Source organism: Micropterus salmoides, unplaced genomic scaffold (genome assembly GCF_014851395.1).
Source record: "Micropterus salmoides isolate LMB-PRFRI ecotype aquatic unplaced genomic scaffold, ASM1485139v1 Ms_hic_scaffold_18, whole genome shotgun sequence".
NCBI classification, from domain to species: domain Eukaryota; kingdom Metazoa; phylum Chordata; class Actinopteri; order Centrarchiformes; family Centrarchidae; genus Micropterus; species Micropterus salmoides.
Genome location: NW_024040928.1, coordinates 22175490 through 22188706, shown reverse-complemented (window position 1 = coordinate 22188706; position 13217 = coordinate 22175490). Strand labels below are relative to the sequence as shown.

General features: G+C 40.2%; 1 protein-coding gene across 1 annotated transcript in view; it reads left to right on the top strand.

Annotated features, from left to right (window-relative positions):
• The window catches only part of LOC119909481 (nesprin-2-like), an 88512-nt gene extending 75642 nt beyond the window's left edge, over positions 1–12870 (top strand). Inside the window, 15 exon segments of the mRNA XM_038727728.1 lie at positions 115–305; positions 1434–1584; positions 2312–2494; positions 5131–5268; positions 5642–5833; positions 6052–6340; positions 8188–8330; positions 8571–8697; positions 9395–9597; positions 9679–9855; positions 10656–10784; positions 10868–11059; positions 11315–11406; positions 11600–11661; positions 11664–12870. Coding sequence (XP_038583656.1) covers positions 115–305; positions 1434–1584; positions 2312–2494; positions 5131–5268; positions 5642–5833; positions 6052–6340; positions 8188–8330; positions 8571–8697; positions 9395–9597; positions 9679–9855; positions 10656–10784; positions 10868–11059; positions 11315–11406; positions 11600–11661; positions 11664–11806 — 2412 coding nt within the window. The 3' untranslated portion in view covers positions 11807–12870.
• The last annotated feature ends 347 nt before the right edge of the window (positions 12871–13217 follow it).

Here is a 13217-nt window from a genome sequence, read left to right as displayed (position 1 = left end):
AATTCATATCTGTCCTTTGTTCAATTTTGGGAGGGGTGGTCTCATGCAGTGAGCTTCTGTCTGTATGTCTGTGTACTGATGTTTGTTTTCATGTCTGTCTGTGTGTCTGTGCAGGAGCTGCAGCGGGACATTGAGCAGCATACGGAGGGCGTAGTGTCAGTAATCAGTCTGTGCGATGTTTTGCTGCGGGACGAAGATGCTGCTGGTGGCACTGAGGTGGAGAACGACTCCCTGCAGGAGACCAGCCATAGCCTGGACCAGCGCTGGAGGACCATCTGTGCCATGGCTCTAGACAGGAGGCTCAGGTAGGAACTAAAACACACACACAAACTGTATGGGAACCTCACACATTTCACTACATATACATGTATATCTCAATCCTTACATGCAACCTGTTGAAAACAGGCACCTTTTTCCAGAAAAAACACCTAAAATTACATACCCAAAACGAATCAGGAATAACTCCTCAACCATTTGGCCTAGATGCATAATTTTGGTCTCCTTTGAAAAGTCAGAAGCTAAGGAATACAAATCCATTGTGTATTAATATAATTATTTTACTTTTACAGACTACATGGACTACATTTTCAAATATACCTGGCGAATTTCCATATTTTGGCAATATTTATTGTTAAAATGCTGACTTTTATTGATATCTTTAAAACACTTTTTCAGTCCATACAACCAATTTCCAAATGACAAAACATTGAAATATTGATAAGAACAGGAGTATTCATCAACTCCCATGCTTTACAGGCCTGTAGATTGAGAACGGAACAGTGATGGGGATGGTATCAATCGATCCAGCTTTAGCAGACCTTTCATTTGATACCCTGCATGTCTATATATCTCCAACCGACCGGCCACAAAATGGCAAAAAACACTGTGTGTTCTCAAGTGGCATGTTTCTTCTCTGCAGAAAAAGAGGACAGCAGGCAGGCAGCTTGCAGGTATTGCGCAATAATCAAAATGACACCCGCTTAGACTCGGAGCAACAACATAGGCGGGTTTCGCTAAAACGGCGCAATTTTTTTTTTCAATCAGTAATATGCCCCAGAGCACCATCGCCCCCGATACCGGGGGCGTCTGTTTTCAACAGGTGTTCCACAGTAGCAGAACTTAACTTATTTAGGTTCTTGTCTATTTCTAGTCCTATTGATTTTACTATATGATTATTACAACTCTGTTGAACACCTTAGGCTGAATTATCAATTAACAGGCTGTAACAGGCTATATAGACAATAGGCAGTACTTAATTTATATCCAGTATGTCACACTACACTCAAGAATTTATTTCTAACCAAATGAATCATTTAAAGATTAAATTTTATGCTAATGCTATTAGCATACATACTATCAAGGCAAGGCTTACTCATAAAAACCCTTATTGGTTAGAAAAGCCTTCTTGATGTCATGTACATGTCTTCTTGTAGGATTGAGGAGACGTGGCGACTGTGGTGTAAGTTCCTCGATGACTACTCGCGGTTCGAGGATTGGCTCAAGATAGCCGAGCGAACCGCTGCCAACCCCAGCTCTGCAGACGTCCTTTATACGGTCGCCAAGGAGGAGCTCAAGAAGTTTGAGGTCAGTTGTGAGGTCGGCAGATGGAACAGACTTGGAGAAGCTGTGTTTTGTTAGCTTGTTTGTTTCTCAAAGTGAAACATTCTCATTGTTCTTTATTAAAGTTTGTGTGACTGAATTTATGAATGTTGAATTGTTGGCTTGACAGGCTTTAAGGGTGTTTGCCTTTATTCTATTGCACAACCAAAACAACAGAAAAACCCTCCTCAAATTGTAGGGACAACTTTTCTTCATGACCAGTCATTGCCACAATGTTCTTTCTGGTCTCTGATAAATTTGTTTTTGGTCTCTCCTACTCCATTTTTCTTTTATAATGGCTGAAACTAAAGATTATTTTTAGTATCAATTAAGCTGCTGATTACTTTCTCAGTTAATCATTTAGTCTAAATAAATTGTCAGTGAGAGATCACAGTTTCCATGTTTAAATAGCTTGTTTAGTCACACCAGATATTGACTTTGCTTTTGTAAAATACAAAATAAATATTAGTAATACAGTAAATATTCACTTAGTAGAAGCTGGAAGTAGCTTTTTTTTTTTCTTAAACTACTTAAATTGATCATTTTAAAAACTACTAATTTCTTAAACTAGTTGTTTCAGCTCTATTTGACATTATGAAGAACATGTAATTGCATAAACAAGTGCAGGTGTGTTAACAAAGACTACAATATTTGGAGCTCTTTTTATTACTCTAAATCTACGCTTTATCCCATCCTCCCCTGTTGTCTTTAGAGTTTCCAAAGGCAGGTTAATGAGCGGCTGACCCAGCTGGAACTGGTCAATAACCAATACCGCCGCCTGGCCAGGGAGAACCGCACTGACCGAGCCAGCCAACTCAAAGCCATGGTGCACGAAGGCAACCGCCGCTGGGACACCCTGCACCGCAGAGTGGCCGCCATCCTCCGCAGACTCAAGGTACAGTGCAGAGGGTGTGAAACAGCACAGCTGTTTAAAACATATGAGATGAATAATTTAATTAGCTGAGAGGAGGACCTGTTCATTTTTTTTCTCCAACACTTTTATTCATAACAATGTGCACCTGCACATACAGTATGTTATACAGTGAGCTACAGTCAAGTCAGTTACTGTGTGTTCTATGTGACTTGAATACAACACGCATCACTGTAGGCACGTACTTATTTAAAGCATATAGTGATGTATGTTGGGGGGGGGCGGTTGTGCGTCATATCTCATTAATGAGCAAATTAGTTAGGGTTAGGGGCCATAATGAAATTGTTTTGATGCTTAACAGGCTGTCCTGTTCCAGCATAGCTCAGAAAAGTTTGAAATATTAATTGTGTAATTAGTAATGTTGTAGAAAGGCCAACTGGTGATTTATTAACATGGAAAGTGGACTAAAACAAGCTTCACTGTTCCTGTCACAAAATGACATAAATACATGACCATTAACACTGACATCTTGGGTATAAATCTGGACTGGGACTTTCATTGTCTGCTTCCCTCCTCAGTCTTATTTTATCTTTATATACTTTCTATCCGATTAATTTATAGATCTACAAAACACACCAATCCAAGGGATAACATGGGAAAGTGAAAGACGTATTTTCAACAAGACATTAAATAAAAGATACAAAACATGTGACATAAAAAAAACAATATGTTAAAAACCAAACCGAAATGACATCAGTGCAAAAGAGAGAACCCCAAAATCTCAAGAACAATCAAGTCAGTGAACCTTGAGTGACCCTCAGTCCAAGCCCAGGCTATTAATGGAAGATTAACGGTATTTATCTCTTAGCCAATGGGACTCATTGCTAATTCTTACTTTTTGCATTAAAACTAGGGATGTAACGAGACACTTAACCCTCAAGACGAGATTTAAACACTATTTTCAAGAAATCTTTAATGCTACCTCAATGATAAATGAATTCATTTTAATTTAGTAATAAACTCCTGGACTTTAATAGCTCCTGTGTGTCAGCAGATTTTCTGCGCATGTTCAAAACTTTCTGCACATTCAGAATCTCTACCATATAGGCCATCTGTTTTTCCTGTTAAGTCCAGAGAAAAGGCAGAATATTACCAGACTAACATCATCATTTAATGAGAAGTCTACCTGTTGTGCATTGCATGTTATTGACCCGCTGGTAGTAACGTTATCCCCTTGTTGATGATCAGGCAGAAATCTCATCACAAATCTTCACATTTTAACATCAGCAGCTCATAAAGTGCTCACAGTTTCAAACAGAGCAAGGTTGTGCTTCAGTTTTTAGATGTTTATGTTGCAAAACTCTGTTACCACTCGTCACAGCTGTCTGGACCATTGAATGTGTATAAAAGATCCGGACTCAACGCCAGCGGGTCCAGCTGATTACTATACATTTGTATTTCACTGTGCGAGAAAATTAATGTGTGATAGCGTGTAAAAAAAATTAATTTGCGTGACTCTTGCTAGACAGCTTTTTACCTGACGAGAAATCTTGTCATAATTTAATCTTGCAAGATCTCGACACAACCCTAATTATAACATTTTATTTTAGGGTGCTTTCACACCTGCCTCATTTAGTTCAGTTGAATTGCAGTAGAGTTCGTTTTCCCCCTTGGTGCAGTTCGTTTGGGCAGGTGTGAATACAGCAATTGCTCCTGGGTGCACACCAAAAGTGGACCAAACAAGTGTACCGAGACCTCCTTGAAGAGGTGATCTCGGTACACTTTCAAACTCTGGTGCGGTTCGCTTGTGATGTGAAAGAAAACAAACCAACCACAGGATTTTATGATAGCAGAGCTGTGATCTGAGCATTATTTCCAAAGCTAAACCACTAATAAATCCATGTGCCGACCGCGAAATGTGTTCAGCGATCTTATAATTGATCTGTATAAGCCATGCTATGTTTATGAAAATCATTTGGTAACGTATGCTTTGAAAAAGGAGAGCAAGTAGCACTCCATTTACCTTTCAGTTCATAGTCCATAAAACATTTGTGACAGTGATACCACAGTATACTAAAGGCTAATAAGCCCCGAATTATTACTGTAGTACTTATCCTAGTTTTACGTTATTATTCATAATAAGCTATGTGATTGATCTACGGTCTAGCATTACTCATCATGCTTATAATAAATTATTACTTCATGAGATCTTTGCAATACAGATCAGAAGCATTAAAGTGCTGCACAAAGTTCTGTCAGTCACTGGAATTTGATTTCCCCACGTGGGTCCTGATGATGCAGGATAACAATCGCAAAAGCTGTCCAATCAACAAGTTACCTGTCAGTGTAACGTCATGATTAATTCTCTTGGCTAATTTGTAAAAGTGCAGTGTGAACATGAACCGGACCAGAACTAAAATGCAACAATGTATAATTTTTCACTTGATCTGAACCAAATGAACCAAACTACAGGTGTGAAAGCACCCTTAATGACGCTGACCATGAACCGCAGCGTCCACCATTTATCTTCTTTGTTCTCTCCCATTACTCATCTCCCTTTCCCTTTATTTCCTGGCATCACTCGGTTTGCTATGTAATAAGATAATGTCTGTCCCCTCTCCCCTTTTTTAATCTCATCTTTTTCTTCACTGTCCTCGCAGTACTTTACCAGCCAGAGGGAGGAATTTGAAGGCACCAGGGAGAACATGCTGGTGTGGCTGACCGAGCTGGACTTGCAGCTCACCAATGTCGAACACTTTTCAGAGAGCGACATCCATCACAAGATACAACAGCTCAATGTGAGGACATACTGTAACCACACAGATGCTCACACAACCTACACTTGCTTTATAGCGACCGCATAAGGAACAAACTCACTGTGTGAGAAGCTCTCCTCAGTTTGTTCCTAATTTTTAACAAAATACCTCTTTTTAAGCCTTAAGTGTCTTTTTCAGGAGATATAATCTATCATGACCAAAATGTCTTACAAAAATATGTCTTCAGTCACTTCTCTTGTTGTTTACACCATGCAGCCATTAGAAGAACTCCATGTTAAGATGGTTTCTCTTTCAGTACCAGAGCCCGACTACACACATTTTGGTTGCTGTAACATTCTTCTTATTTTCCTGACTGAGTCACTGGTCATCTAACAATCCAACCCTCCTCCTGCAGAGCTTCCAGAAGGAGATCACCCTGAACACAGAGCGCATCGACGGCCTAATAGTCTTTGGAGAGGGTCTGATCCAGAAAAGCTCCCCGCAGGATGCGGCGCTGATTGAAGACGAGCTGGAGGAGCTGCACTCCTACTGCCAGGAGGTTTTCAGCAGACTGGTCCGCTTCCACCAGCGCCTCAGCCAGCCCCCGGTGAGAGGGAGCACACATTTTCTTTAAACAACTTGTACAATTGATTAAATTCAAAACTGTTGATGTTAGTTTTGTGAAGTGATTCTTAGACTATGACACTTACCTAAAATGAATCCTAATTATGAGTGACGACAATGTGAGGACATTTCAATGATCCTCACTCATAAAACTTTATTGTTCACACATCTGACTACACTCCTATTATTTTTTTGCCTTAGACAATCAAAGAAGAACCGGAGATCTCTAGTACATCCTTTTCTTTGGAGTCGAGCTTGGAGCTGATTGGCCGGCCGTGGCTGGGGCGGAGCCAAGGAAGCCTCCCGGCCACACCCACCCACCTGCTGGCCTCTCCGCTGGAGCGTTCGGGGCGGGAGACCCCAGTGAGCGTGGACTCCCTGCCGCTGGAGTGGGACCACACCGGAGACGTTGGAGGGTCATCCTCACATGAGGATGATGAGGTGGAGGAGGGGGAACATGAAGATGAGAGAATTTACTTCAGCGCATCAGGTAGATTTATAGTGTCTCACAGGAAAAACATGTAGATTTACGGCACATCAAGGGTTAACACACTCTTTTTAATGTCCTCATTTTTAATGCAGGAAGGGATTTAAATGTCACAAGATCATAAAACCGAGATGTCATAAACAACTTTTCGGGAATAATCCCTTATGTGACTGATGTTTTTAATGGTTGCTGCAAAGGAGACAAGCACATAAAGGGACACTGGAAACATTAGAAAGCCAGGGAGTGTTTGACACGCATGAACACTGGCATGAAATTTAGGCCTCCATTTCTTCAGTCGAAAAACTAGTAAACTAGTTTTGTTTGTTACTGGAAAAGTTCCTGCAGTGGAAAATGATTACTACAATTTTGCCATACTACAATGAAATTGACAAACAGCTGATTTAATGGGATTTTAAAAAATATGACAATGTAGCAGCCATTTCTCTCTGTCTCTCTCACACACACACACACACACACCGACCCACACATCCATACACCTCTAGTCTGACCCCTCTCTCCTCCCAGAGGTGGAGTTGACTGAGAGCCAGGAGGAATATGTCGAAGCCCCAGAGGCGCTACAAGCCTCCTCACTGGGTAGGCAAAAGATCATCTTCACATTCTGCTTAATAAATCCACTCACAGCTCTTCATGGTGAAATCAGTTTCCAGCAAATATCTTCCAGCTGCTCATGTATCACTGGTATCTAATCGCTCGTATTTGCTATAGCTGTGGTTTGGAAAATCCTTCAATGTCAAAGCAAACCCCTTTCTGTCTTTTTATTTCCCTGACACACATTTGTTTAATGGTATTTCTTCATTTTACGCAGTGTGGTCTGAACTTTAAGAAGTACACTAACAGGCTAATGGGTGGGATATAATAAAAGGTAAACCTCTCTAAACATCAAAATAACTGGTGTCAAATTTTTATTATTAGTTTTGGGTCTTTTTTTTTTTTTTTAATAAAACTTGTCACTTAAAGGACACATCAGGTTTTGTGAGGATAGATCTGTCATTTATTTTTCCACATATAAGAATTCGTATGTTTAACTGTCTTTCCCCACCAAACCTCCTATTTTCACCAGTCCGATCTGTTTTGTATTGTTAATTGTAGCTCCTTCCTGCATGACCTTTCATCATCCTCCAACATCCTGTCTTTAATCTACCTCTCTTTCATACTTTCCTCATAATTTTATCCCATCTCATTTCACTCATCTTTGTGAATTCCTTCTTCTTCCTTGTGACCTCCCACACTTAGTTGTACCACATTTCTGTTCACCCACTCCACTCCATTTATTTCTAGACACATCTGTAATAACCCTAAATGAACAAGACCTTTGAGATGATCAGCCACCTCAACTGACCAATGCATTTTACTTAGGTTGCCTTTTGAGGAAAATCTGATTGTTTTACTGATTGTTTTACAGCTGAGCCTTTTTATTCACTATAATTTGCTGAGGTATCAAAATGTAGTGCCTTCATTGTTAAATAACTGGTGTGAACTGCTTTTAAATTTCCCGCTTCAGCTTTCCCTGCTTGGGTCTTGGTGCCATAATCTCTCTCTCCTGCAAACATGTGAAATATGGCATTAAGTAAACACTACCACACGCTCTTCAATTTCCTGAGGCGGGCAATGTACTGAGCGCGAGCCAAAGAACCAAAACTTCCCAGCAGGTTACATTCAGAACCATAAGAGTCTGATGACATGTACCTAACAATTTGTCTCACTCATACATTTGAGACGTACAGTATACCCAAATTATAAATCTTTGGTAGGAAATACTATTAGATTACGGGACTGTGTATTAGGTGAGGGTGTTGTGCATTCATGTCTGTGTTTTGTTTGTGTTTCAGTTTCAAGCAGGTCCATGGCCGCACATGACTCTCCAAGATGGCGATCACAGGAAGACAAGGAAACAGAGTCTCTCCAGCTGGACTCGGAGGGCCACACCGAGGCTCCACCCAATCTCACCAGCACCCCTCTAAAGCAGGGCTATGTATGTTTCAAAAATATCGCCCAGATGATTCCACTCACGTGACATTTAGATTTCACTGTGATTTTACCTTTTATGATTACATGTGAAAAATAAACATGAATGAAGTAAACCAATACCAGTTAACTGGTGCGAGGTGGGAAAAAATGAGTAACTGTGTATGTCTAAAGGAAAGATTGAAATGAATCTGAGTAGATGCTTTATACAAACAGTGCACTAACAGTGTGTTTGTTGCGTTTCCAGTTGCATCTCATGTCTCAGTGCAGCGGCAGCATCGAGGACATTAAAAGAGTCTCACTGATCCTGGACGATGAGGAGCAGCCAGAGGAGCTCGGTCTCACAGGACTGACTGCCTCAGACAAACAGTCAGGTGAGAGACGCTCGTAAGCAAGGTTAATAACGACTGAATGGTTCATAATTCACATTTTAAGAGAGAGTGAAAACAAGCAACTATTAACATTTATTTTGTTGAGGAAAAAGGACAGAAAAAAGATCTTAACTGTACTACTGCTTAATTATTGATTAAAAAGATTTTATCATAATTTGAATGTTCTCAGATTTGTTAAGTGATCCACTGTTTGGCATCAAGTGTTTGTCATGGCCTGACCATAAAGAATAGTTTAAAACCACAAGTAACTATCAGGGTTCTTCAACTTTCACTCAGGCGCAAAAATCAGCCATTAGACATTTACCGCGCTAATTATAGATGTAGAATTATGTGAATTTTTTATCGTCATAACATTTTTGGCCATATCGCCCAGCCCTAATAATGCCATGAGTTACTAAGTGGTAGTGATATCAGTCCATATGCATTAGCTCAGGCTACTGATCCTATGAACAGGGATATTCCAGCTTGTCAGACAGACATTTCTGAGTGTTGTGCTTTGATGTAAAATATTCTGTAAACAGGCCCCATTTGCTGCCATTTCTGTTTGATAAGCTGTAAGATAGGATATCTGCATCCACAGGAGACACAGCTATCGCAGATTCGTCAATATTCAAGAGCGAGTTGTGACAAAAAACAAACAAACACGACAGTACATCAGTAAATGTTGGTGCTCTCTCAGGTGTGATCGAACGCTGGGAGCTCCTTCAGGCTCGGTCCAGGAGCTACCAGCACGATGGCCTTCAGGAACCTCAAGAGCTCATCTCTGACCTTGATGACATCACTTCCTGGTTAGAAGACGTGATCCCAGAGCTAGAGCGCCTCCAGCAGGTGGACCCAGCAGCCAGTGTTGAGGACATGGCAACCAGAGCCAAAGAACTAAAGGTGAAATTTAGGACCAAAAACAACAGTTCTGATGATAAATATTCAGTTTTTGTGTTTATATTCATGTATTTTGTCTCACAGGAGATGCAGAAGACATTTACTCGCTACAAGTCTGTGATGCTGTCTGTCAACCTGCGAGCTCAGGAAGCTCCAGAGCTTCAGGAGAGACTGGCACGTATGAACAGAGACTGGAGCAGAGCGTGTACAGGCCTCCAGCAGTGGGACACCAGTATGAGGAAGACGCTGATGCGCTGCCAGGTCCGAAGAAAATACCAAGTATTTATAATAACCTCAGGGAATGACTTTCTCAAGTGAAACATCTGTTGCTCTGTATGTTTTCTAACTACTGTTTTCTAAGTATTATGGAATGTGGATCAATCGATTATGTTAAAGCCTTAATAGATTTTCCTATTTTCTTAAATGGAGCTTAAATTTGCCAGTCTTATAACATTTTCACTACGTATTTATCTGCCCACAAACAATGATCTGTTTACATGGTAACATAGTGGGTTTTGTTTTACATTTGTTCGACTCTCATTATGGCAGACACCTTACAGTGGTTCAGAGTTTGGGCTCATTTTAGTGAAGGAAATAAAAATACAACTACAGTACTATCATTTCATCATATATTGTGATGAATTTAGGTCCGGACTAGTAGCTCCAGTGATTTCATTTAATGATTCAAGATTTGCATTTTGCACACGTTCTCACCTTTTGATTTTCAAGTGAGTCTTGCAGCATACAGAGAAAGTATACACAGTAACACTCTACTCTGTCTATCCATCATATTAGTCTTACATATACCATAATTCCTAACCACAGCACTGTTCCTATGCTTGAGATAGTACTGCACTATTATTTGCCCCGTAAGCGCAGGAGTGAGTTTCAGTTTAATTGCTCTTGAATAGTTTTTTTTTTTTTATCACATTTGACTTGTCAGTCCAGAAATATAGTTGTAGTATATTGTTGTTGTGTCAAAATTTGCTTAATGTTAACACAAAACTGCTTCTGATTGGCATTAATACTGTAGGAAATAACCTTTACCCTTCTCCATACAGGAGTTCCATGAGACCCTCCACTCTCTGCTGTTGTGGCTGGCCCACGCAGAGAGCAGGCGCTATGCGGTGGACATCAGTCACCCAGACACACCTGTCAGGGCCCTGCAACACCACCACAAGACACTCACAGTAAGCAGACAATAATTAATTAGTTGAGTATTGACTTTCCAGCTAGGATGCACTGTCACCATCTCTAATTTTGTGCTTTGCAGAATCTGCAGGAGGAGCTAGATGGCAGGCAGACTCAGCAGGCCTCACTCCAGGCTTTGTGGTCTCAGCTCCAGCCTGAGGATGAGGCTGAGGAGAGCGACGAGGCCCAGGAGAAACTCCACGTGACCAGTAGCAAACTGAAGTTACTGCTGAGGCAGGTGGACCAAGACCTCAGCACCCTGCAACAGCGCCTGGTAAGAGTTTAACCTTAAAAGTTTTCTTTTAGTCGTGGCAAACAACTATCCCGAAATTAAGAATTTTAAATTGTCCAGCTAATCAATTTAAAACACCTCACAACATGAGAAATCACAACGTACATTTTAACCGTTGATGTTTATTCTTGGTTGACATTTTATTTGGGTTTTATTCCCTTTGCCTAAAGCACAAGAACATAGATTTCTGTATGTTGAAATAAGAGAAATGGAAACATTTGTATGTCTTTAATTCAGGATCGTGAATCATCAGAAGTCCAAGGCCAAAGCACTTCTGCAGATCTTTCTGAGGAGGCCACAAATTCAAAGAAAGGTTCCTCTAGTCAAAGGTATGCAGAAATACATCAATATTTTATTAGTACAATACTATTTCATTGTGTTAAATGGTGATTTGTAGATTGTGTACAAGAGATTGCAACTACTAAAAAGTATTTGCAGGCTCTCCTGATTTTGACTTATGCCCTTATCACTCAGTAGTGTGTATTTGTTTCCTGTAATAAACTTTATCAATGTGTCTTGCAGAGAGAAGAGGGACTCACCCCCACCTCGTTCCTTCTTCTCCCGGGTCCTTCGTGCAGCCTTCCCCTCCACCTCCTCCTACTGTTCCTCCTCCTCCTGCCCTGTCTTATTCCCATGTCAGAGAGCGACCCCAGCTGTACAGGGGCCAACAACTTTGCCTGGTCCTTCTACCCCATGTTACGCTACACCAACGGCCCACCACCCACCTGATAGAGATGTACTTTGGGTGATCGGACACTGAGAAACACATGCCACCTTTTTTGACACAATAACCACGAGTACAAAATGTCTAACAAAATTTAAATGTTAAGTTGATGAAGCGATTGTCTTCTAAAAAACATCCAAAGTGCAGAAATTGTATTTGAGTGTCTATTTTTAAAGATTTGATCTTATATTTATTCCATGAACAAAACCTCCCATTTGTCTCTATTTCAGTAAGGAAAACACCATGTGTGGGGTAAAAAGAAATTGATATTTTAGTTTAATAATGCAAAGATCTTCCAAGAAATGAATCACTGCATCCTCTTGGAGATCTCCCTGCAAGGAGTCGTACAGTAGATGGGGTCCTGACACTTGGGGAGAGGTAAAGCAGCATACAGTATATACTGTAGCAGCGACTGCAAAGAGGCACACGGTAACAGGTAAGATACTTTAAATATCCTTCAGCTACTGTAGAAGCCAGCAAACATATATTCCACTGGGTAATAAGAGGTTGCAACCAAGTATGATGAGGGGAAAAAACAACAGTAAAACAGTATTTTCTTTTACATGTTTATATTCAGATATGTCTCCTGCCTCGGTCCTAAAACTCTCCATTTTATGAACTGTTGACATTTCATTTTGTCTAATTTGACCCTGCATACAAAAAGCAGTTCAATCTGTTATATTATGAAACATTGTTTTTTTTACAACAAGATACTAGTTACATTGGAATGTAATCTTTATAAGGCCAACAGTACAAAATGATAGTTTTATACACATCATTGTATATGCATATTTTTTAGATGCTTTTTCTTGAGTAGATTTCGAGCAGAGTACATTTCCATGCCTGTTTAAACACTATAGATTTAGCAGGATGATGTGTATGTAGAGAATGTAATATAATGCTTATTTATAACTGTAATTGTGGAAATAATGCTCCTAATTAAGTAGTAAACACTGTCTTAGTTGTATTTACTCATGATTTTTTTCCCCATGTTCAGAAATGAACCCATTTATGATTTTGAGAGAAAGATACAGTAAGCTTTGGTCAGGGAATAAACCTTTAAAATACACCAAACTACTAAGATGTTTAATTTATGGAAATGTGATTATTTGTATCTTTCCTAGAGTCAGATAATAAGATGTATACAACTCATGATTGTACCTTTAGATACAGAGCTTGAGCCTGGAGGCAGTTGACTTAGTACAAAGACTGGAAGGAGGAATCAGCTGGCCTCGTTCTTTCTGCACTCACTGCTTAACATACATCTCACTTGTTTAATCGGATCTCGCTGTTACACAGCATCTAATTCACCTTAAAATAACAAATTGTTTTACACCAGCGTAGTAGGCAGGTTTTTGGAGTGTGTCTGGCTAACTTAAATGTCCACTTACGAGCTGCTTCCCCCAGCTTCTGGAC